At 36.8% G+C, this 27,349-nt stretch overlaps 1 protein-coding gene across 7 annotated transcripts in view; it reads right to left on the reverse strand.

The window, feature by feature from the left end:
- Positions 1 to 27,349, reverse strand: part of CEP128 (centrosomal protein 128) — a 433,346-nt gene that overhangs the window by 46,224 nt on the left and 359,773 nt on the right. For 5 of the 7 annotated variants that reach the window (XM_036012776.1, XM_036012791.1, XM_036012780.1 and 2 more), the window contains 2 exons: positions 21,464 to 21,553; positions 14,293 to 14,316 (listed from right to left, as the gene is read on the reverse strand). In XM_036012776.1, coding sequence (XP_035868669.1) covers positions 14,293 to 14,316; positions 21,464 to 21,553 — 114 coding nt within the window. The remainder of the gene's footprint in view (positions 1 to 14,292; positions 14,317 to 21,463; positions 21,554 to 27,349) is intronic. The other 2 variants (XM_036012784.1, XM_036012795.1) reach the window with 1 other exon arrangement.

Genomic DNA, 27,349 nt, shown 5'->3' on the forward strand with positions numbered 1-27,349 from the left:
CGGGCATTCTCAAAGGGCACAAGGAAGATGGCCGAGCTCAGTAATCCTCAACCATGATGTCTCATTAGGACTATCTGAGAGGCTTTAAAAAGTACTGGGAGTTACTCCAGGTCAACTGAATTTGGGGTGGGAGTGTGTCGAACTAAAATTATTAGGATTATTAAATATGGGCTATAAATTTAAATTTCTCAGAGCTCAAACTTGAAACACCTGAATTGAATTTGGGAGGTAAAATCTGCATAGCATAGAATGCCAAGACACATAACTGGCAGGGCAAAACCAGGATGAAAATTCAAATGTCCTGAGTGATGAGTCAAAACTTCTGAGTCCATATGCTGCTCTTGAGACTGGTGACGGTAATGTACACATAGTGGGGGTAGCATTTTTAAAAATGGGAAAAGGACTTTCCCATCCACTTTCTCATTTAATCTTCACAGCAAACCTGTGAGATACACAAGACAAGTAGTGAGCCTATTTCATCCCATAGATGACATAAATTAGGCTCAGAGAGATTAAGTGAGTTGCCCATGTCAAAGTGCCAGGACTCACAACCAGGTCTTCTAACCCCCAATCCACAAGTCCAGATATTCTCTAAGAAATTTGGAGTTCACCGGCTTCTTTCTTACCCTCTCACTCACCTCCTACTTGTCTGGGAAGAAACACATTCTTCTTCAGGGAAAAACTAATGCCTAATGAGCTCCCCATTACTTCGAGGTACTACAGAGAAGAACAAATTCTGAGAAATAAGGAATAAAAATAGATACAGAAAGTTCTCTAAAAATACGTAAGGGAGTACTTGATAGAATCCAAGTGCTTTAAGTCAGTGAGTCCGCAGTTACTGTGCCTGTCTGGTTAATGTCTGCAGACAATAAAACAAGCAAGTCGAGGATGTTCCAATGGGCTTTGCTGCAGCTGTAGGGAGACCCTAGCAGAGAAAATCATTGAAGAAATTCTAGAAAATCACTTATGGAACACCAGCTATCCAAATAATTAAGAAAAGAGCCTAAAGAGAATAATGGGAAGGAAAGGTCTATTTTGATGGTTTTGCCAATTAAACTCTTTGATGTTTAAATACAATGTAATTGGGGGCAATGATAGGTTGACATTGTTTACTAATGTTAAATAATTAACATAAGACTACTTTGGATATTTATATTAATAGTGCTAATAGTGACAATTTATATTCTCTGTAGCCTTTCATCTCAGATCAAAGTTTATTAAAAGCCCTTAAACTTTTTAAACACCTGTGTAAGTAGAATTAGAGCTCGTACGCAGACGCATTAAAAAAAAAAATCGACCGAGGCATTTGATATCACTGAGCAAGCTCAACTAGTAATGCAACCTCGGGGCACGCCAACTCTTTTCTTTAAAATGAAGAAAACCAGATCAAAGTGGTTTTATGAAACTCCATTTACCATGAAGTGGAGGGCATGTTGTGACAATTCTAAATAGGGTCCAAGAATGACAGTGTCCCATTTATGAGTCTACTTCTTGTCCTGCTCAAGGTAAATATGGAATCTGGTTATTAATTATCTTCCTTTAACTTTGTGGCATTCACTAGACATTGCAAAGTGTTCTTTGTTATGTCTTCATTATCCTCACTGGTCATGAGTGGAATATGTACAATGAAAAGAACACTGTGTCACTAATGAGAACACTTGAATTCTAGCCCAAGTTTTACTATATTTGGCAATTTACAAACTACTCTGGCCTCTAGACTTCTCACCTGTAGGGTGAGGGGTTTCACAAGATTCTCTAAAAATCCTCCCAATTGTGACAGTAACTAAAATGTGAGACCCGTGGCAGCAGGGACCTACTCTGCTAGGTGCCCTAGGATGCTATTGAGACACGTAGGGATTAAATAAGTATCTGTTGTATAATATTATATGACCAAATTGGTTGATAGCAACTATTGGCAAAGTGGAAATCTTGTGAAGATCAGATTTTTAAGTCTTCCTACACTAGACAATGGCCAATTGGGGGCAGGACCTTTTAAATACTACCTAATCCAGCCCACTCATTAAAAAATAAGAAAATTAAAGCCCTGGCTGGCATAGCTCAGTGGATTGGGCACAGGCTGCGAACCAAAGTGTCGCAGGTTCAATTCCCAGCCAGGGCACATGCCTGGGTTGCAGGCCATAACCCCCAGCAACCGCACATTGATGTTTCTCTCTCTCTATCTCCCTCCCTTCCCTCTCTAAAAATAAATAAGATCTTTAAAAAAATAAGAAAATTAAAATGTAGAGTTTAAGCAACTTGCCCAGGGTCATGTGCCTGGCTATGGTATAGAAGTGGCCAGAACCTAGCTTTTCTGACTCTCAGTCAGATATTATTTGTATCATACCGCCATTTTTTAAAGTAGGTATATAATAATATTCAACTGAAATTTATATGTAATCGACTGAAATTAGATGCACAATATGAAAACTCCCCAATCGGCTTTTCATTTAAAGGATACTTCAAAAATGTGTATGACATACAGTATTCGCACCAACTATATGTACAATGAGGGTACAATACTAATATTTTGTTTTATAGTTGTTAGGATCTTAAAAACCAACTTAATACACAATTACTCTGAGATTTCATCCAAATAGTCTCTCTTAGAGAGAACAGAAAGCATTTCATATATATAAAATATTTTTTAAAAATGCTTTTATTGTGTTTTATAATATACACTCATATTATCCTCATGATATAAAGCAAGAGATTTTTATACAGAAAATTCATTATGTTATTGATAGTATTTAGAACATGACTATTAAAATACATTATCAAAGAAGGTCCTTAGAGAGGCGGTATAACTACTCATCAGCATCAAATATGAAGCTGTCGGTCTGAACTCCAAACACTGAGCAATTCAATAATACTAAATTCATCTGCTGGCGAAGTTAACATTCATTACGTAGTTTCTCAGTGATACCTTCCCCGTGTCACCGTGTTTATGAAAAAACTGACAGGGCTGTAAGAAACCATTACTGCAAGTTGAAGTAAGTCTTACGTTTTTTTATTTGGTCATCGCCTTTTGCCACAAAGTTGCAACTCTGAATAAAGAGCCTATTTGTTTTCGTAGCATTTTCTTCATCTGACCATAAGCATGGTCATGTTGTAGAAATGCAATCCTCTGAAGATGACCCCATTATTGGAAAACATACGTATTTTGAAGCTGGCTAACACAGAATACTGGCTCTGTGTTTTGGGACAAGGTAGCGAAAGGAGAATGTCTAGATTGTTGCAACCAAGATCCCTCATGAGAGATTCATGAGGACATTTCCGCTTGCCCTCGATGCGAATATACAGAAGGTAGGCGAACATTAGAGCAGTGGGAAACTTGGCAGAACGGGCAGCACAGGGTTTGTGCAAAACCTTTTTCCGGTTTCAGTTTGAATGGGTTCCCAGGAAGTGTCAAGTTTGAACAAATCCAAAATTTTACAATGTAGCTCAGCCAAGACTGCTGAGATTCACCTGATTCTGGGTCAAAACTGTACAGAGCACACTGCGTTTTATTTGGTGGCAAGCCAATTTGACGGAACCTTCCAGGCAACCTCAATGAAGAGGCAAGTAGCCTTGGCAAAACCAAAAATGAACCTAACTTGATCTTTGGTTTTGAAACAGTAAGTTCTGGCTTTATAAAGTGATAAATGCAAGTTTTACTTAGCTTTAAGATTCTTACAAATAGTTAGAAGAAGCACTGCAAATAATTAACAGTTACTTGGCCAGATTTATGTACTCAAGTCAGTTCTTTCCTGAGCTTAATGGGGACACTGGAGTAAGTACATTAACTCTATTGGGTCCATGTTCTCCTAAGGTCCCCAGAGCAGTAGTTAGCGCTGTGACAAAGAACAATGGCTCTTCTTCAACAACTCATGTCCCTGTAGAGTCAACTGCATATGTAGTAGGATGACGCACAGTTGACAGCTAGATCCAGGGTGGGAAGAAGAGGAAATTAAACATAAAAACTCTAACAGCCATTGTCTATTCTAACAGCAGACACGTGAATTAAGGGTACAAAGCATCACTCAGTCATCTCCATAGAGACATACGGGCATATTCCTGTCCTTGGACACCAAGATCGTGAAGATAACTGGCATGCCCAGTTCAAACCTGTTACCACCAGTATTAGCTGAATGAATCCTTTAGAGTTGTGAGAAAGACTCTAACATGGCTCGAAAGATAAAAATCCTATTTCTAAACGTTTTCCAGTGTTCTGTAATTTTTCTTAACACAGGAAAATGTATGTATGTTTTTCTCCATATAGCTACAGGTTAGCATTTATCCTCTAAGTGATATTATCTCTGTAAGTATACATTGAAGATAAGGGAGATTAGATTGTTTTAAATAACAGGGTTTCGAGAAGCTGATTAAACGCTGACAAATTTCAAGTATATAATTACATATTTGCTTTATGGCAATAGTTTTCAAAATTTTGAGTAGATATTCCCTAAATAATGTTTAAACCACATATCTCCATTGTACCCCCCACCCCATTTTTAAGCTGTCTAAATGTTTCCATCATATGTTTAAATAGTTGTAAAGGATGAAATTTCTATAATATTGTAAATATTGACATAGTCAAAGAAAACTTTATTATTCATATAAACTTACCCAGTGAATTTTAAATAGTTCAATAATTTGTTGAACTATGTTGATTCTACCATTTAGCCACTTAGAATAATTAAGATCATTTTTAATTTTATATTGTTCCTCCTCCCTTTGAATTTGTTCCCAATCTTTTTCTCTTACAGACTTTTATTCTAATATAAACTATATTTATGCTTGCAAGACTTTTTATTGGCTAGCCTATCATACTACTATCATACAAAGAAGATAGGCCATACTTCTCTGTAAAAAAAATAAAACACATATATAGAGAAAAACTGATTTTTGAAACTCCTTGTGCCATTAATGCTCTAAGTGTTATATATTTTTGTGGATTGAATTATTAAAATTGAGTATACTAAAAATGTAAATGTGAAAAAAACAACCTAAATGTTCCAAAAGTGTATTTGTTAATGGGATGGATATATCTTCCTATTCTCCTGCACTCAAGTAGCTCATGTATCCCTGGGCAAATGCTAATTTTTGTTTAGTGACGACAGGGGTCAATTTCACCTATATATATTATTTCTATAGGTTCAATCACTGAGAAATCTTATTCACATAAAAAAAAGTACATGAGAATGGAAATAGTTTTGTTATAACAATACCACTCAATTTCTTGAATGCTTTCCTAGTTTTATGCAAAGATTACATAGTGATCTGTCATCAAAAATTAATTTTAATGATCTATTAGCTCAATTACATCCTCCCTTCAATTTTGTTGAAAGCACAGCATTAGAAACCACTTGACTTGCCAAAGGATTGTAATGTTGTTGTTAAGGCCGTTCACTTTCTGTTTCTGGTAAGTATATCAACAAGACTTTTTTTACAAGACCTAGCAAATGACCAAAACTGTTCCTCTTTTGCTGGTATTTCATTAAACTCAACATAGGCAAAAGGAATTCAGGAAAATAAAAACTTTGGTAATTTTAATATCATTCTACGAGTATAAAAATTTTAATACATTTATTTTATCTTAACATTAAATACATTTTCATCAAAATCTTAGAGCTGCATATTGACAAAGCCAATTCTCATGGTCACATCAACCAGCCAAATCAGGTTTATTTTTCAGCAGAAAATAGTCTCACTTCATTTTTCAATTTGATGAAATGTGTTGATGTGTCTCTTTGACAACTGTCTGACTTTTCAATTATAATTCTAAGACAGATAACTAGATAAGACATGGGCCAGGTCAGGGTTTGTCACCTGGATGAAATAAAACTGCTGCTTTCAATTACATCTTCCCTACACTTCCTGGTTTTGTTTCTGGAGCTATACATTCTCTGATTATAAGAGGATGGCAGAAGACATTGGGTCATTACAGAAAACTGTCATTACTCCTCCTCAACACCAATTAATGATACACGTCAATTTCAGAACACCCCACTGCCAAATGCCCATATATCTAATATAATTGTCTTATCAAAAATACACAGGGTCCAGCAGAAGTAAGGCCTGCTTGAGTGTAGTTGGTAGGGTAATGATATGGGTGTAATAATTTATAGTTTTAATGTGAACATTTCACCTCAAATGTCATATAGTGTGCTTGAGAGTGATACTGGTATGTTACAGAATTGCATGCTTATGAATCTGTAATAAAAGATTTTGTAATAAAAAAGAGGTGTTATTTGTGCCAAACCCTGTATAAGGGAGACAAATGGTAATGGGAAAAAGAATACAATAAAAATAACAAAAATAAAAAGAGCTAAAAAAAGGAAACATATAAAAAAATATGTACAACTAAGGGCAAGAAGCCTTACCCTGAGCGACTTAGTTAAAGAAGGACATGAAGGCACCAAAATCTTAAACTGCCTCTAGTCTGGCACCTGACGTGCCTGGGGGAGCTGCCACCGTGGGTCCAGGATAGAGGAGAAGCAGGCCTTTTGTAAGGTGAGAGCACAGATTATGAAATGTTGCCGTGGCCTCTTCCAACAGAGCCATTTTAGGAGAAAATGTGTGTAGTAACAGGCATCAGGATTCCACGTGCATGCATTTCTGTTTCTGAACAGAAGGGTTCTCTACTGGCCTGTTTATATATTCCTGTGGCAAACCTACCCTATCTTAATTTCCATAGCTTTCATAGGGTTTGGAATTTGTTAGGAAAACTTCCCTACCTTTTTCTTCTTCAGAACTGTCTTTGCTACTCTAGAGTGTAATCTTTATAAAGGACTTGCATTTTTCTGTCATTACATTTTTTTGTATGTACTTTGCATTTTTGTTATTTTTGTATTGATATACTTTTAATTACATTTTCTCAGTGCCAGTACTGGAGTGAAAAGTAAAAGAGACTTTCACACACTGGTTTTTTATCAAACAAACTTGTTAAACTCTCTTTATTTTTCATAATTTAACTCTAGATTCCTCTATCATTTTACAGACATTATTTGCATTAATGATACTTTTACTGCGCTGAGTAAGACCACTTGATAGCATCTAATAGAAGTTGTGGCATGGGGCATCTTTTGCTTTTCCTGGCCTGAAAGATGGACTTTCAAATGCTAAGGTGCTGGAAGCAACCTAAGTGCCCACCAGTAAATGAGTAGATCAAAAAAACTATGGTATGTTTACACAATGGAATTCTATGCAGCGGAAAGAAAGAAGGAGCTCCTACCCTGTGCAACAGCATGGATGGAACTAGAAAGCATTATGCTAAGTGAAATAAGCCAGGCAGTGAAAGACAAATACCATATGATCTCACTTTAACTGGAACCTAATCAACAAAACAAACAAGCAAGCAAAATATAATCAGAGACTTTGAAATTAAAAACAAACGGACAGTAACCAGAGGGGAGATAGGAGGGGATAATGGGGGGAAAGGGTGAAGGGTTTTCAGGAACAACTATAAAGGACACATGGACAAAACCAAGGGTGGGTGGAATCAGGGGGAGAGGTGGGGATGGCTGGGGTGGAGGGGAGAGGTGTGGGGGAAAGGCAGAAAACTGTACTTAACAATAAAATTTAAAACTTTAAAAAATGCTAAGGTAATATCTGCCATATATTTCTTCATATGACTTTTATTAGATTAAATGAAGTTCCTTTCAATTCTTAGTTTGCTAAAAGATTTATGATGACGATAATGATATCATAGGAATAAATGTTTCTTATCCATTTATTGAGTTGACCTTATTATTTTTCCTTAATCTTTCACTATGGTGAATTATAAGGGTTGCTTTTCTCTATTAAACCAACTCTGAATTGCTGGAATAAACTTAACTTATTCATTGTGAACTATCCTTTTAATAATGTATTCCTGGATTTATTTTGCTAATATTTTATGTATAATATTTTTGCATCACGTTAATGTGAAAAGTCCCTTACTTTCCCCATTATACTTTCTATGTCTGGTTTTGTCTCGAAAGTTATTCAACTTGTAATGAGTTAGGCGTGTTCTCTCTTTTTCTAGTTTCTGGAGGAGTTTTTGTAAGCTAAAATGATCTGTTCCTAGAACATCTGATAGAACTATCTATAAAATTATTTGGGTGTGGTGGTCCTTTCTGAAGAAAAGTTTAATTGATTGAAAATTCTCGAGCACTGGCTGGTAGAGCTTAGTGGATTAAGTGCAAGTGTGTGAACCAAGGTGTCACTGGTTCGATTCCCACTCAAGGCACATGTCTGGGTTGCAGGCCAGGTCCCCAGTAGGGGATGCACAAGAGGCAACCACACACTGATATTTCTCTCCCTCTCTTTCTCCTTCCCTCCCCCCTCCTCTATAAATAAATAAACAAATAAATAAATATCTTTTTAAAAAGTTCTTAATTTTTAAAAAATTGTTGATAAAACTCAGTATTCTTTTCTAAAATTTAGTTATGGTACTATTCACATTATTTGTCTTAGTTTTGGCAAATTATATTTTCTATGAATTTGGTTATTTCTCCTAGTTTTCAAATGCATAATGACAAAATTATTCCCAGTACTCTTGTGTGTGGTTAAGTTCTCCAATAACTGTAGTTATATTCTTTTTTCCCTCATTATATTGCTCATTTACACATTCTCTCTTTTATTCTTCATCAGTCATGTTGGACATTGGTCTTTTTATTTTTTTAAATAACGAACTTCACTTTCTTAGACTTATCTATGCATGTATATTTTCTGTTCATTTTTAGAGTCTTTTCTCTATTTTTTCTTTCCTTTGCTTTTTTTAAAAAATCCATTGTACCATCCTTTTAATATCTTAGTTTGGGTAATAAGTTCATTAACTTGTATCCCTCTTTTGCAACATAAACATTTAAGCCTTTATGTTTCCCCATAAATACTATTTTTGCTGTGTCATACACATTTTAATACATAATATTTTTATTTTCATTCAGTTCTATATATTTTATAATTTCCACTATAATTTGTTTTCACCTTGAGATATTTAGAAATTTACTTTGAAATTCCCAAAAGTCTATGGCTTATCTTGTTCTCTTTTTGAATCTTAGAGCTACGTATAATCATGTCACTAACTTCTGGCTCATAGGAATGAACAGAAATGGTATGTGCAACCTCTGGTTTTCACTAATGGGAAGTTGCATGCTCTCCCTCTCTTTCATGTAGTTACAGTGCAGACTTAAGGGCTGCAGACAGATAGAATGGGCATCTTGAGTCACAATAGGGAAGCAGTATATCGAGGGCAGTGAAACCAAAAGTCTTGGGGCCTGGGTTTCAGACACCATACCTGCCATGGACACCATATATTTAGATTGTTACATAAGAGAAAAATTCATTTCTATCTTACATAACCCACTGTTATTTCTGGATTTCTCTGTTAACTGAAGTCATACTTAACTCTAACACAAATATACGAGAATCAAAACTACCATGATCTTAATGGAAATGAAAATAAGGCAGGTTTGAGAGGTGATATGAAAAATTGAATTTATATCATCTCCAAGCTGAACTGCCTCACATTCCCTTTAAACTTCCTAAAATGACTCTTACTGTCCTGTCTATAATTCTTCTCCCTTGGCCTCCCACTTTGTAAGTTCACTAGTTCCTCTCTCTAGTCAAGGACATCCAGTTTATCCCCACCTTTATGGTGTGAACTGTCCCAATCCCTAATTTTCCAAACAGGTTCCTAAAGCTGGATTACCTCCAATGTGTACTTTCCTCATTCCTACTTGCAGTCTTCCCCCACACTGCTCTATCCTGCACCCTACTACATTTGTGTTGCTACATACCACGTTTAACAAGCCACAGCCCAGTTAAAAACCATTAATGGTTCACTACTGGCTAAATAGTGGTGCTACTACCTTTCACCTGCTAACCTTGCAATGCACATGACGGAGAATGCAAGCTGATCACGGCACTCTTTCCAAAACAGCAGCCAGAATCCTGCCCAACAGAATGTTTTAATATTGAGTTCTGACAAGGAGGAACTGGCACTCAGGAAGAAATCCCTTTGTATCCCTAATGCAAAATATCAAGTCTAAAGTACTTGGTCTGTATTTCAAAACTCCAAAATACCTGATTATGTTCTTGGAGTGCTATCTTGTTAGAACCTACCAAAAAATATGTGAAAGACTTTGAAATGGAATAAAAACTTATTAAGTGTCTCTGATAAATGGGGGAAGGGTTTTTAGGAACAACTAGAAAGGACACATGGACAAAACCAAGGGAGGCCGGAATCAGGGGAGGGAGGTGGGGATGGTGGGGGTGGGGGGAGTGGTGGGAGGAAAATGCAAACAATTGTACTTGAACAACAATAAAATATTAATTAAAAATGAAAAAAAACCCTAGTTTTTGCCTAACACACTCTTCTTGGTATTCTGATTCTTCTAAAGCACAGGTGGCAAACACAAGGCCCTAGGGCCAAATCCCACCCTCCACCTTGTTTTATCTGGCCAGCACCTTGTTTCTACCCAGCGGCAGCACCAAGCTCTCGCTTAACTATTAAGTAGTAGTTACATTTATACAGTCCTGAAATTACATTCGGCCCTTTGAAGGTAACAGTGAGGCTGATGTGGCGCTGGGTGAAAATGAGTTTGGTACCCTGTTCTATGGGATCTCTGTACCTGTCGGTGTCTTTGAGTTCTTCGTAACTCTGAATTGTAGATAACCGATGGCGATGCAAACAATTCTTGTTCATAGATACACAAATACATTTTGTCTATGGAGGTCCAGTTGATTTCCTCCCTCTACTGTGGAAAAGCCAGCTTTGCATCTATTTTAAATTCTTCAGCGCTCTTTCGTGCCTAGGTATGTGCGGTTCATTGTTCCATTCAGTCATTTATAACACTCATCCTCTCATTAATTAACAAGTTAAGCAAACTCATTTGTCATTAGCTCATTTTTTAATTTTTATGAGTCATGATTTTGTGATTTTTACCCTTTAAAAGCATCCTTTTAACAAAGTCTTTGTTCATTACTACCTTCCAAGTCTGTATCCTCACTATGGAATGACTTCCCTTTCTACCCCACACTACAGATTCTTCCCATTTCAGAGATGCTTCTGGTCCCCTAAAACTAATCTAATCATGTCCCCAAACTACAAAATCTATTATTTTTCACAACGAACCTACACTGCCAATGGTGTCTTAATTTATTTTACAACTATTTTTTATTCATAATGGCTTCTATAATATGTATTACCCGTTTCATTCATGCACCATAGTGTATTTTTATCTTACATCATTAATTGATTTATGTATAAGTAACTTCTCTTCTAAATTAAAGTGTAAGCTCCTGGAGAGAACTGATCACCATTTGTTTTTCCTCCTCTTCAGAGACAATGCACTGCTTTACATGGCACCCAATAAACACCTGCTGTGAATCCCATTCATGGCCCATGAACTGGGCTCTTCAGCAAGATCTTTTTCAGGCTACCGCGTAGTCTTTATTTGGGGAATCACCTGGTATATTTTGGACGAAGGTGGTTTCTTCTTAGCAAAATTCACACTAAACTTTAACGAAAATTGTTAGTTTCTGTGAAACATCCCATAAAGTACAGTGCTGATCAGAAATGCTAGGAAGAAAAAGGAATACATTAATCTATTTCTGGGAGAATTTTCCCCCTAACTAATGGACTCGTATATACTGGTACTCTACAAACTTATACCCCTAAGTGCTCTTATGTACCCTTCTTCTGTGAGGGTCAGACACGTTCAATTCAGGATTCATCATTTCATGCTACAGACATTTATTGTCCACTACACAGAAATTTTTGACAGGCCCTGGGATGCATTTGCAAGTAATTTGTCATTTTTAATCCAAGAAGCTTACCTGCTAGTGAAGGAGGAAAGGGGCAAGTGGAGGAAGAGGAGGAAAAATGGACACAGGGGAGTGACCTAAGCATTCAGATAACTGGTGACAAGACCAATCAGGGTGCTCATTACGATGAAAAGACCATCTTATCTTTTATAATCTATTATAACTACTGAAGTTTTAAAATCAATCTACTATAAATACTAATGAAACAATGGAATGCCAGACTTTTGAAGATTCCAATCACCATAATATACACCCCCCATTCAATGCCTTAAGTGCCCTTAACCACCAACCCAGCCAAATGTAGACCACCATCACTTTCTTATGGTTTAAGTGCTGAGTAGAGAGGGAATAACAGATGATCTTAAGATCACTTTCAGCATATCTGACCTTGTGAACTGTAAAATGTGTTACCAGTTGCGTAGTCTACCCGTGCATGTAAAGTCAAAGGACTTCATAACATTTGAGCATTAACATTATTACTTGAGCACATTCATTTTTATGGTTTTACTTAATTACTTCAAATTAAACCCACCTTGAGAAAATTGGCACTATAAAAATCCTATTCCGTTTAATCAATTTTTATTCTTCTCATGACAACTTTTTATTTTTACCTTTATTCCTAAAGGAATCCTTAGAATAAGGCATTTATAATTCTACTCCACAGTAGTTTTAGTAAAGAGATTATATAAATAAAAAAAAGATTAACAAGTACTAATGAATGTTATAGGTTTTTTGTTATTGTTGATATAATTTTCAGCTTCATGTGGCATATTGGTATAACTAAAATGTTTAAATAAGAAACAATAAACAATTACATAATGATAATGATAAGCTAACACTTGGTTGGTTCTAAATATTTTCACATATACTTTCTCTCTTAATTCTCACAATTTAATATAATAAGTTTACTTATAATCATGTTTACAGGTAGAGAAATCAAGGGACAAGCAATCTGCTAAAACGTCATATAAGTGGCATTTTGTATGCTGAGCTTAAATCCTCAAACTCAAAATTTCTGTTCTTGTTCATACTTTTGAAAAGAGCATTTAGTTCATAAGCCAAATCCTGTTGGCAAGACACTCCCTAAGGTTAAGTAAAATATATGTGGAGGAACACTAAACATTTTATTCCCCTACAATGTCATCATGCTGAAACTGAGAAGGTCAGTGTACTTTCCAAATGGCCCAGTTAAATCTAAGGAATAGATTATTTACCCACGAGGGTCTGGACACTGTCAATCAAAGTCACTTGTTTACACAGGACTAAAATGTGCTCAATTAGCATCTTTCCATTCCTCACTCTCACAAAATAAATATTTCATTCTTCATTAGCCTAATTGTTTAAAAGTTTCTTTTTTTTCCTGTTCCTTAAATATATAAAAAAATCACTAGGCCCAAGACACTCTTAATATTTTTGTGTCTTAAAGTCTTTTTAACACAAAATATGTATATTTAATACTTGTATCGTACTCTCCATTATACCTTTATATACCTCTATGTCCCCTCACGTAACAGCATGCTAATACTTACTTTTTAAAAATATGACTTTTTATGGCTGAATAATATTTCATCATAAGGTGTTACCATAATTTATTTAACTGTTCTTTCAATTCACATGGCTTTTATTATAAAAATGTTTCTTTATAAAAGTAATACAAAACTTTAAAAACAGAATAAATGAAATCACAGCCCTAATTCTTGTCTAACAAGTCACTTTTATGAGTTTTGCTCATTCTCTTGTATTCTTTTCTCACATCTCTCATTTAATGTTATTATGAAAGTACACATGATTTTATGCATTGAATTTGTTTCCATTTAACATTGTATTATATGTCTTTTCCATAACTGTTGTGGCAAAGTGGGTGGAAATTCCACACTACATCTAACCATTATTTTATTATCAAACAAAAAGCCATGTCCCCTTTTTATTCTAAAGTCATCTAAAATAAATCGTTTTTCAGTTAACACTACTGGTATGTAGTCTTTACATTCATGTACTTAAAAAATATTTCTTAATATAAGAAAGTAAGATTATTGAGAAAAAGCTGACCAGTTTTTATCATTATTTTTTGTATTAGTAAAAATGCCGTAAAAATATTAAAGTTGAATATCTGGACTCCAAAGTATAAATAGCATCCTGATCTCAGTCTTTTATCAGCCAGTCCTTTTAGTGACTGAGGAATACAGAAACAAATATACAGGGTATTGATTACATTTAAACTAATTGTATTTTCCATAAATTAATGTATCTTGGCATCATCAGAATAAAGAGAGCAGTGGCCACTTACATGTGCACATCTTTGTTAATCTTTTTCTTTTTTTCATTTTACAAGTCTGTATCCACATACTGTTCGCATACAATTTAGCTTGTTTTACCCTTTGAGTCCCAGATGCAGCTTTAGAAATGCTCCCTGGAACTGCTTCCTGTGGGGAGCGCTCTGAAACCCACCCCAGGACATGGCAGCAACTCCGACAAAAGGACAAAGAAAATGCCCCCACTTACCGTTTCTAACACATTCACACGGTCCTGCAAATAAAGCATAGCATACAATTATAAAAACAAAGCCATTAAAATAATTTCAAGTTTATGTAATAGATTTCCTTTTTATTCTCTGCTAGTGATCACTTAGTTTTAAGGTGTAAAAAATGAGGATTCAGGATGATCTCCGCAATAGGATGAACACAAGAGCATCACTAGACCTTTTCTCACCGGTGCAAGCGTTAGGGCTACAGGGTTTAATTTGACAGCAAATACCACAGATTCATATATAGTTACGAAGTGGAATAGATTTTACTACTTTTGCACCGGCAAACATATTTATCTACTTAAGAATATATAATATTAGATACATTTAAATACATCAACCATACATAGATCATAGCAGCGATATGAAAAAGGAATTTAGCAATATATCAGTTCTCAATTAGGTGTACAGCAGAGTTTGATCTCACAGGAAGGTAAAGTTGAGACATAAGGAGAAAAAAAAGAATATTTTATCAAATAAAATTAATAAGTAAGTTGTTCATTAAAACAAGGCAAGAAAGATAAATGAGAAATATATGTTACTTGCAACCAATCCAGACAGGTCTTCATGGCTTAGAAGATTTTACAGAAATATTGGTCTTTAAAAGGATTACTGAGAGTAATGCTTAAAAAAATAAAGAATCAAGAAAACATTTGCATTCTCCATCCAGCAGCTGTATTCTCAGCTCTTCCCAGAGCTGACAGCTACACACCGGGAGTTTTCCCAAAGACAGAGGCTGAATTTGAGCGGGAGGAGAAGCAAGGTTTAAGAAAGTGGAAAGCCATCCTTTCCAGGAAGGGCAAGGCCATTTTTCGTCCTTTCCTTTCATTTTAAGCAGTTGGATGAGGTATGTGAAATCTTTTTTTTTTTTTTTTGGTTGATTTGTTTAATCAAATTAATCATTTAGTCCTACGAGGAAAAGGGGCAGGTATGGTGCAGACAGCCACTCAGATCAGGGGCCTCGCAGCGCCACTGGGACCATCACAGACCCACGACATGCAGGAGCAGAAAGAACATGGCCCACATCTCCACTCCCTCAGCCTCACGGAACACAGCTCCCGGCCTCGGTCTGAGGACTTCTGCAACCCAGCCTCCGAGCCTCAAACTGGGAGACTTGAGTTGCACATTTCTACCCTTAAACATTTGGCTGTGTGGGCACAAGTTAAGTGAACAAATTATGCAAAATCAGCCCACAGCAGATGGTTTTTAGCAATATACTCCGTTCAACTGCATTTTGTTGGCACACTTGAGAGGACCTCACCCTCGAACCCAGAGTTTCATGAAGTAACTGCTATTTTGCTGGTGACTTGTGGGCTGTCACATTTGAGTGCTTCATGATAAATGCACCTAATGTCTCAAGTGGGCTTTGATATGTTGTTGCCAGGCATCTTATTCACAGTGTATCTGGGACAAAACCATTTGGCAATACTTTATCATCCTTGGCAGACTGAACAGAACCTCATTAGATGCCTCAAGGAGACAGAAACAGCCTTTGTGCCACATCACGTTTATATGAGCCATCTCAGAAGGCTCAATGTTTTCAGAGCCACTGTTTGGGCCTTAAGTTTTTCCCATACCATGTATTTACGGGCACATATTATTAGAGATTTGCATATTTTAAAAAGCACATATGCAGCTGGTATGTAATAAGTAATTTCATATGATGTCAAAGCAGAATTGAATTAAAATATGTCTAAATTCATAACTCAGTGTTTGGCAAAAATAAACTTGAATATTTGTTACAGGATTTTAAAAGAAACATGCACCGTTGTGGACTACACATTTTATCCTAATGAAATTCACATGCTGAAACCCCCAAGTGTGATGGCATATGAACACGAGGCCTTTGGGAGATAATTAGGTCATAAGGACAGAGCCCTCAAGATGGAACTAGTGTCCTTATAGGAAGACACACGAAAACGCTTGCTGCTCTTTCTGCTGTCTGCCATGTAACCACATAATGAGAAGATGGCCTTCTCCAGGAACCAAATCTGCCAGCACCTGGATCCTGGACTTTCCAGCCTCCAGAACCGTAAGAGATAAGTGTTTGCTGTGTGAGTCCCCCAGTCAATGGCCCTGCAATTTGTTAGAACACTCCAAGCTGACTGAGAAGACCTGTGCCTGGTCTGTAAGACTGTTCAGAAATGGTAAAAAAACCCCTCCATTTTGTTAAATTATAAAGATCAATAAATGATTTTGATATTGATACAATTTATACCTACGTGTGTTTGTCTATAACCTACTTCATTCCCAATCAATAAATAATTATTTTGATGCAATTTATTTATGTCTATAACTGATTTCATTCCAATATAGTACTAAGACAGCTTTCCATAAAAAAGTACATATTCAGAAAAAGAAAATTCAGGAAATAGAAACATTCAGTTTATTAACCTAAATTTAAATAACCCAATTTGCCCATCAATAACTAACAGGATACCAGCCATTGAAGCCAATTAGTGAGCTCTGTCTAAATGTAGTTTTTTTGGTCCTAATTTTAAGACTATTAAGTAAAAAGAACCTACACCTAGTCTTTATAAACTTATTAATTTGCTTTTAAAATTTAAGAAATATATTTTGTAATTTAAATGTTTATAGCTGACTTCCTTTTTGGCAGACAACGTTGGTTATTATAATTCTGTATGTAAAGGAATTAGGTACCCACAAACCCTTATTCTCAAATAAAATATCTGCATACTTTCTCTCATGTTCTTATTCTTAAAACAGAGGTAACTTAAGCCAATTCTGTGGCATTAACACAATCTATAAAAATGCCAGTATATGTCCTAGAATTAACATGCAATTATAGCAGAATAAACTCTACTCTTCTTAACCTCTCCCACTCTTACTAGAACTGCAGTTGGAGTGTTTGGTGGTTGAAGTCTAATCTCCATTTCTACAGATTTGACGGTCAAGCTCAAATCAACCTTCTGGTTCAACACTTTCCCAGCTCCTCCTTCACAAACACCCCCCTGGCTCGAGCCTGGGTCCTGAAAAGGACTGCTAGGACTCTGAGAGTGGGGTTAGGAGGTGGGAAGAGTGAGATGCCCCCAGAAGTAATGAAGACACTCTCACTATAATCATATTTCAGGTGGGCTCAATAAGACAGTGGCTCTTATTTGTGTAGTCACGGACTTTGAGAGTCTAATGAAACTTGATCTTCTCCCCAGGACTGTACATTGTCCACCGCACACACACAATTCTGCACACACTTTCAGGGGAACTGCGGACTCTCTGAAGCCCACCCACAGGCCCTCAAGTCCTTTTACTCTAAATAAGATGTGAAATAAGATGTAAGAATTACATCTTATTATGTAAATAAATTATTTTATTAAATCAAATCTACTCCTGTATGAAATATTTCTAGATAAATAATAGCAAAAACAAAGGGAAAAACGCCAATTGGGAGCGGAAGGTCCAACAAAAATCAAAGGAAAAACTTCCTTCAAGTATTCTGAAAAAAAAGTTCTTGGGGAAAACAACCTGTTTCGTTGCTATTGCTTTTCTGGGGATTGGATATTATTCTCTTTTCCACTACTGTTTATTTCTAAGGAAGGAAAAGTCTAACAAACACATAAAATAGCAACAATTATTTTACTGTTTACTCTTAAAGATTATAAATGTAGTCACTGCATTGTCACTGAGTTATAATGGAGCCAGCTGGTCTCACCAATGTGAATATTACCCTTGTTTCCAAGGGAAAGCAATGCCGCTACACTCAACATGTTATGTCTACTTGACAGATCAAGTGGGGGAAGCCCATAGCATATTTACTACAGAAATACGTATTCTATTAAAAAATTCTTTAAATATGTATTTTATCTTTTTACAATGAGGTTAGTAACTTGCCTTGAGCTGTGTATATTCCTTTGCTACTTGGTCATAACAGGGTATACACTGGAATTTATAACTGAACAAAGGCAAATTCATTAGTATCATTGGAAATGGGCAAGAATTTGTAGGCTAAGTTAGGATATGGGCACTAAATGGATCTTTGGTGTCTGAATCCCTGATCATTAACAGTTTATTTGATTCAGCTGAGCCAATCCATTAGCCACATTGATTCACACAATCCATCTAAGCCATGAACTGGAGGCCTAATAGGTCTAAATAATCAGAGTTCTTCTGTCTTTGCTAAGCATAGGCGAACAAGTCCAGTGGCTTCATTTTATCACAATAATGCAGCGTTTTCCAAGAATACTTTAAATACATCCATTAGCACATGAAACACATGATACTGGCATAAAAATATACCAACCGTTTCTATCCCTTCCAAGGCTAAGAAGCTTTAAGAGTACAGCACAGAATGATTTTGGAAATTTCTCTAACACTGAAGGCTTATGGCAGGCGGATAATTTTAAACAAGGAAAACCCACAATGGGGACTCCCTCCCATCACTGCTGGAAAAGCACAAAGCCTCTCTTCTGGAAGAAAGGTCCATCTGGCTTCTTCCAGAGAGCCCACTGCATGGCGTTTTCCCTGTCCGTGCTAACTCTGTTTCGTCAACACGCACATTTTACCTGCCACTTCCTATATGAACAATATAAAATTAAATGCAAATATGTACCTTTTCTTCTTGACGCATTTCCACGTGGCAATCCATTACACTGAACAAACCACCAATCATTTTTTTAATAAATAAAAGAGCTAGAAATAATTTCAAATGTATTCCTTTCCAAACTTCAAAATATTAAAAGAAAGAAAAGGCTGTTATTAACCACCACAGAAAAAGATCAGTGTGTGGTGATTTAAAGCAAAGGAAAACAGAGAGAAAAATCACAAACGACCTGAACATTGCCACATCAAAAAAGATACAGAGTATAGCATAAGTTGACTCTGAATTACCAAATAAATAAGCAACCTATACATAAAATTATATTTGGTCTATTGAAAGTCAGACCACATTACTCTATACTTGTGAGAAACTTTAGGGTGGGTGCTGCTACCCAGCTGGCCATGGTTTCCCAACCCCCAGTGTTGGAGTTAGCCATCATTAAGTACTGGTAGTCAGTCTTCGTAAACTCATTTCACTCGCTGCTTATGAGCCCTTTTCAAATGATCTACTTAAGGGTCCAAAATAACAAAACAAATATTGAAAAGGAAACCACAGCATCAAGATTTTGTCTAAAGTGTTTGTCAATATGAATTCCTGAACATTTTGACTTATCAAAAAAAAAAACCCTGTTTAAAAAGATACATTTCCTTGCACAGAAGCCAGTAATGTTCTTTGCTATCTGTTTTTCACCCAGAAAGTAGAAAATCAAAAGCAAGAACTATCACAAGACTTAAGAACAGAGTCAAAGTGTGTGCTCCACACTTCTGATCTGTCTGCTCACCCACTACTATTGCCCTGACAGAGCCCAGTGGCACTCAGCTGTTCTGTCCTTCTGCTGTGTTCCCAAGCTGGCATTTCTGGTTTGAGATCTTGTTTGTTATGAGGCCATTACTGACCATTATACTTCAGTTTGACACCATTCAGGAAAGGCTGACTTTGCACTGACACTGAAGTGGGATGAGTGCCTGGGCTTGTAGGGTGGGAATGCAAATGAGGTGGAAGAGAAAGAGAGGCAAACGTGCCTCTGTTGGTTTCTTTCAAGAGATTTCATGCTGGAAAATGCAGCCAGAAGTTACGTACGGGTTTGCTGAAAGTCCCTTCAAACACTTCCAGTCAACTGTATGAAACTAATACCAGAAAATCTCAGATTCACCCTTTATAATTCAGACCACAAAGCAATGCAGTGAGGTTTAATCTTTTTTCCTTGAAAACAAAGAATTGCTTTAAGATTCTTTCAAGCACAAATGCAATGTGATGCATAGGCAGGGGCCTACAGGATAAAACTACAAACCAAATGAAGGGCAGAAGACACAGAATTATCTTACCCTTGGAAGAGGTTTCAGTTCCACAGTGAAACTGCTGGAACCAGGTATCGAGAGTTTAGTGAAGGACATTTGGACTGGGGAACAACTAAAATTTATTTGCAGGTAATATAAAGGCTATGATGGTGGTTAGGGGCAATGCAAATGACAACCAATGTAATTTTAAAGATTGACTGTCCCTCAAGAGAGATGTAGGAACTGGAGTTGAGTAGTAGGGGGAGAAAGCCAACAGCCTAGAAGCCAACACACCAAGTGATTTTTTTTTCAAGGATTTACATTTTAAGAAATAAAGTGCATGTCTCCCGTTGTGAGGTTAGTCATACATCAGCTGAATGTGCTCTGAACTCTTATGCAAATCATAGTGCAGTGGTGATTAAGGCATAATTTATGAGTAGGTTCGTGTCATACAGAACTTGTGGAAACAATAGGGTGTGCTTTTTTTCCAGGGTGTGCATATGACTGTCACCGAACAGAGCTGGTCTAATGAGACTCCCTGAGGCTGACATTTCCTCTGTTGCCCTCAAGGGCAAATATCTCCCGGCTTCCAGGTGAAGAACATTCACAAGGAAACGTATATAACCACAGAGCCCTATGTCCCCAGCTCCTTCCTCCTGAATATTTGAATCACAGCTCTTGATTGCTGGCTATCATGCATGTCACACAGGTGAGTCATTAAATGGTACAGGCACTCAGTCTGCGTTTGGAATTAAACTGCTTACCTTTGAGCAATTTCAATAATCCACATCCTAATTTAGATGCAGAGTCATTTACTCAATTCATCTCAGGAATTAAGCACAAGTAACATTATATTAGACACTCTCACTCCCATTTCCAAGTTCCTTCTGTGGGCTTCTGAGTACAGGTACCTCTCACTGTTCTATACTAAAGAGAGAGGCTATTGATGAGGATAATCAAGACATAAGCAGATAGTTTTAAATAATATATTTGGCTAATGAGTTAAGTTTTTCTTATTTCTTACTTTAGTTTGACTATGTTTAAAGCTATTATGAATCTCCATTTCCTAATATACAAACACAGGTACAAAGGGAAAGGTAGTTGAGGGATTTAAAACTAACCTTAGATTATCTACACTCTGACAATCAATGGTGATTATTAATACATAAGAAAATCAAGGAAAAACCCAACAAACTTAGCTTTTTGTTGCACTTCTGGAAGGCATATCTGAAGGCTGACTTACAGTAAAATACAGTAAATGTATTTTGACTATTAGTTTTAAACATCCTAAATATTTCTACCTATGAAATACTTAACTGCTTTTTCTTCCATTCGAGCTTCACTCTCATTTTTCACTGCAGTCTGACTATCATCTTCCCAGGGTGGAAGGTTAAACTGTAGCTTTGGCTGTTTGAGAGAGATGTGAGTAAAGAAAAAGAGTTGGAAAGTGCTACTGTTTAAAATCATTGAAAGCAGTATAAATAGTAATAACTATAAAAGTAAAACTGATAGGACCATAATAATTTCAAAAGATTTTAATACTTGCATTTGGAAAAAATATCATATACACTTAAAAATTTTATTTACTGATTTTAGAGAGAGAGAAAGGAAAGAGAGAGAGAGAGAGAGAGAGATCAATTTGTTATCCCACTTATTTATTATTTCATCGGTTGATTCTTGTATGTGCCCTGACTGGGGATTGAACCTACAACCCTGGTGTATTGGGACAATGCTCTAACCAACTGAGCTACCTAGTCAGGGCTCACATTGTACTTTTAAAATAATCCCCAAAATAATTCCTTACCCAACTTAAAGTCATGAATTTTAGGAAAATCATTACTTGAAATTTAAAACATTTTACTCCTTAGGATTAGAAATAAAGAGTAGCGATTTAATTCAAAGCATCCTCAATTGTCTTGTTTTCAAAATCATTCCTGGAAGGCACTGATCCTAAATTCCAAAGTCTATGAAATGAAAGAATCAATAAGCTAAGAGCTTGTTAGGCACACCTGGGCAGTTTTAGTCAGTAATGAAATCTACCTTTAATACTGACAACCTTGCCTGTGGATAATGAAGCACTGATGTGTATGATTTTAAAAGTTCAGAAAGGTCTAATTACTCAAAATTATACTTTCCTTCCATATGCAAAATTATTTAAAATTCTACCAGTGCAAATTTATTCTTTGAGGAAGAACTCAAAAGTTTATTCTTTGCCCACATTCCAGTTAGTTTTTCAAAAGGCAAACATCTGTGAGATCAAAAACCATTAAACTAGTTCATTCCAAGACAGGGGTCATCAGAGTAGGACAGTGGGTCAAATTCAGCCCACTGGCTGTTTTTATAGGTCCATGAGCTAAGAAGGGTTTTTACATTTTTATTGGGTTGGCTAAAAATTTTGTTAGTTTTTTTCCATACAATGGCTCTAGAAGTGCTTAGTTACCTTTAACTTCAATTGAAATAATTTTGTTAGATTGTATTGGGACAGCTGTCATATCAGTATACACTTAAAAAACTTATCAAAATTGATGAATTTTTGTGTAGCCATTTTAATATTGAAGATGGAAGAAAAAACACATTTTGGGGTATCGTGCTTTATGATTTCAAGAAAGGTAATAATGCAACTGAAATGCAAAAGATTTGTGCAGTGTATGGAGAAGGTGCTGTGACTGATCAAATGTGTCAAAAGTGGGTTCCAAAGTTTCTTGGTACTATTGACATTTTGGCCAAATAATTCCTTGCTATGGGGCTGTCTTATGCATTGGAAGACGTTTAGCAGCACCCCTGGCTTTGACCCACAAGACTAGAAGCCAATAGCAGGGTAGAGCCAACATACTCAAAATATCCGAATCAATAAAGTTATTGGTATAAATGAAAAATGTGTCTTTATTTTACAGAAAAAAACTAAACGGACTTTTTGGCCAACCCAATATTTGGCTGAAAATAATATCAAAGTAAGAATACCATTTCATGACATGTAAAAATTACATGAAATTCAAATTTCAGTTTCCATAAATAAAATACTATGGGAACCTAGCCTAGTCCTCTGTTTATATATGGTCTACGGCTGCTTTTATTCCATAATGGCAGAACTGAATTGTTGTGAGGTACTACACTGCCTGTGGGATTGAAAAGATGTAGACTTTGCCCTTTACAGGGAGAATGACCACCCTCTGTTCAAGGGTGTCGGCATCCTTTGAATAAATATATGGAGATAGATAAAGAAACTGCGGTGCAGGGTGGGGGCAGAGGTTTACTGTAGACAGGTGGGTCAGGTTAGGTTCCTACAAAGAGCTGACATTTGAGCTTAAAAACAAAAAAACAAGGACGAAATGAGCCCTTAGAGAAAGACCTATGGGAAAAGCACGAGAGAAGGAGCAGCACACTCAAAGCTCCTGGAACACTAAAGGGTTCGTTTAATTTCAGGAACAAAGGGACTGGTATGCGTGTTGTGGCTATTAATGAAAACATCCGTTTAAATTACCAGGATCATAAAAAGCAACCTTATTTATTGAGAGGTCATTATTTGCCAAAAATTGTATCGGGTGCTTTCACATATGTTCTCATTTAATGCTAACAAAAAGTCTCAGTAGGCGAACATTATTAATTTTGTTCACTTAAAGTCAAAGAAACAGACTCACAGATATTAAATACATTGAATTCCACACTGTGATTTAATGTTGGAGTTTAGACTATAATCCAGGTCCACCTGAATTAAAGGAGTCCATACTAACTCTCAAAAACAAATTAAAGGTCACCTTTTAATATATGTATTTAATAGCTCCGTGAAATGAAGCTAATGGAAATACCATAGCTAACAGTGTAGTTTTATGAGCAAATAGACAATAAATGCCTTTTTATTACCATCGGGGCTATTTTGTGTGTGTGTGTGTGTGTGTGTGTGTGTGGTGGAGATTAGGGGACAGACTGGAAAACAGCTCCAGAGCCTCTTTCTCAAAAGTACACATGCCAGAACCGCATTCCAGAATTTTATTTTCACCAGATGTCAGTTATCAGTAGAACAAAACACAATAAAATTTAATGTTCAAATAAAAACCATTATTGGTACATATTTTTATATTTACTTACTATATAATAAAAGGGATTATATTCTTGCCATCTGCCTTTCTTAAGGAAGGGGCATGTCCTTCTTACTCCTGGGCCTGACCCGAGGCCAGCGGAAGCACCCACAGTCAGCACCGCAGGGGCCGCCCGAAGGAAGGACAGGGGAGAGCAGGGATCTGAGCGCAGCTAGCTGTGCTGTTCTGCAGGGTAGCGGCAGGCACTACCGTGCTGCACCCTCCAGTCTTTCAGATCCGGCTGCAGGAGTTCAGATTCGTCACTGGCTCATAAAGGGCCTCTTCCCCCACGCCTGTCCCATTTGTCACAAATTTGTTAGTTCTTTCCAACGGTGAAATGAGAACTTAGGATTTCAGTTACAACCAGAATGTACTAAAGACATGGAGTCTCTCTCTTCTAGGTAATAATTTTCTACTTCATTTTATGAGCAAATATAGAAATAATGTTAACAGACAGTTAATGTTATTTATTAGCATCCTAATAAGCCTTCACACTTCTAATGGTAAACATTAAACTTCAAACAAATTAAATTTAGAATAGTAAGTGTAATGAAGACATTCTAGAAAAGAAAAGCACTTCAGAATCAATTTTTTGAAAACAAAAGAATCACTGATTATGACGAAAAGACAAAGGTATACGAGGAGATGCTTATTAGTCATTCTTGCAGTTCATTTTAGTTTTATCACTTTTTGTACAATTTAAAATTTATGCAAACATTTTCAGTGTTGCCTTTAATTTTTGCCAGAATATTTTGAACCTGGTTTCAAACTGAAATCGAAGAAGCCCGAGGAGGGCTTTAATAACAACTTTCTTCAGTCTGTTTATTTAAAACATGATGAATAAGCAAAAAGAAAAGGTGCAGAATGGAAAAAGAAAAATGATCCCTTCTCCTTCCTAGAAGTGCTTGAGATCACTGGATTGTTCCTAATCTCGTACCAGGAATTAAAATCTTCCTCACATGCCAAGGGCCAAATATATATTTACATGACAGTGTCTCAGTTGCCGTGTGTATATAATAAGCTTAGAGCCCAAGGATTTATAGTCATGTCAAGGTTATAGAAAGGCAGTAAGAAGTTTCACCAATTTTAAGTCCCCAGTATTGCCTTATTTAAGGCATTTACTAACAATTATTTAGCTTTTTATGGTCTCTTTTTTGAGGAGATGGGAGGGTCAGTTGGTATTTTATCACACTAAATGCTTGCTTTGTCTGCTAAAAAATCATTTTTGTAGGAAAAAAAGGAATAAATGAAAAGAAAGAAAGGCCGGGAACTTAAACAAACAAAGTGTAGACATTCAGTTCTCCACAAGCCAGCTCATGAGGCATTAAGGACAGTGGTATGGAAGCCAGATTCTAATGCGAATCCCAGCCTGGCCACCTCCTGGCTGCACAAGTGATGAGCCTCAGTAACTTCTTTACCTGTACAATGAGAATACCAGTATCTACAGTACAGAATTGTTGTAACAATAGACAGATGACCTATATTTAGAAGCTTGAGCACAAGTGCGTGACACATAAGAACTGCTCATTAGCTATGAATATCATGCCTTAACAAGTCAGAGGGTTTTTCTTTTTCTTCTCCTTTGACGCACAGACCATCACCCTCTGGGGTCAATTTGGCCCAATCTTGACAGGAATTAAGACGTGCTAAATAAGTATTTGTTAATGGAGTGAAACATAATCTTAGTGAGTTTTCCGGGCTCCAGCTTGGGGAACCTGTCTGCAGCATTTCTTTATATTCTGGAAAATCAGCCAGAAGCGGGGATGGGTGAGAGCCCTGAAGTGAGAACTGTAACTCCTTCCAATGATGTTCTGTTAACGCTTCAAACCTCGGAGGTTTGTTTTGTGAGTCAATGGAAGCGGTTTCAACCAGAAATGTACTCTTACTGAGCATTTATTTCTAAATTTGTTGCGCACAACTGTTTCATTACTTAAAATACTGCTTTTCACAGCTGTCAGTGTTATCAGGAGGTGGAAGACCAAATGAAGAACTAGATGTTATGGCCGGATGTCTGCATGCCCCCCAAATTCATAGGCTGAAATCCTAGCCCCTGACAGATGATACTCGCAGGTGGAACTTTTGGGAGTGACTAGGTCATGAGGGTTGAGCCCTCATAAAAGGAACTCAGGGCGTTCTCTCTGTTCTCTGCCACATACAGACATACAAGAAGATGGCTATCTGTGAATCAGGAAGGTGGGTCCTCACCACCTACTAAATCTACGGATATGAATACTGAATACAGATAGCACATTTGCCTTGATCTTGGACTTCTCAGCCTCTAGGCGGACTTCTCAACCTCTTGAACTCTGAGGAATAAATGTTTAGTTTAAGCTACCCAGTCTAAGGTGTGTTTTGTTGTAGCAGCCTGAATGAACTAAGACACACAGTTATCAGTACAAAGTTTAAGGCCAGTCTGGGAATGTGATGGGAGAAGAGCAAGCAGATACACATTATAGAAAACAGTTTTTGAAGTGATCACTTAATCTGCAACCCACAGCGGACTCATGGAGACAATGGCAAAACTCTCCGATATGCTCAACACTGCAAAACATCATGACATGCTTGATCATTTTCATTCTTCACAAGAAAATGCACGCTGCTCTTCATATTAGTCCCAGTGCCCAGGGAGCCCAGAGCTCTGACTCTGACAAAGGCGCCAAGGGACGTTTTATGGAAATGTGGCTTTTCACGGAGTCAGCTGCAAAGGGGCTGGTGTACAGAGACAGATAAAATCATTTCCCTCCTTGTGAGAGCAATTTTAAAAATCTGTAACACATACTTTATTCATTTGCACTACCAAGTTTTTGAAACTTTCGGTCACTGAGTAAAATTTGGGCCTTTTGAGCTCAAAGACTACACTATGTCTTTGCGTTTTTAAATGTTTCCAAATGGCATTTATTCTTTCAGAGGCTTTTTAAAAAGCTGGACGCAAGAAGACAGCTCAACCCTGAACACGTGTGTTTTCCGTCCCTCTGGACAAACAGAACCGGCCACATTTTTATGTTTTTATCTTCCAAAGAAAATGGTCTAGTCGATCAACTTCCATATATTCAGACACATGAATACTTCCCTCTTGGGGCTTTCGATTTCCCAGTTTAATTCTGTCATAAATTTGGAATTATAATTA

Source organism: Phyllostomus discolor, chromosome 1, assembly GCF_004126475.2.
Source record: "Phyllostomus discolor isolate MPI-MPIP mPhyDis1 chromosome 1, mPhyDis1.pri.v3, whole genome shotgun sequence".
NCBI lineage: Eukaryota > Metazoa > Chordata > Mammalia > Chiroptera > Phyllostomidae > Phyllostomus > Phyllostomus discolor.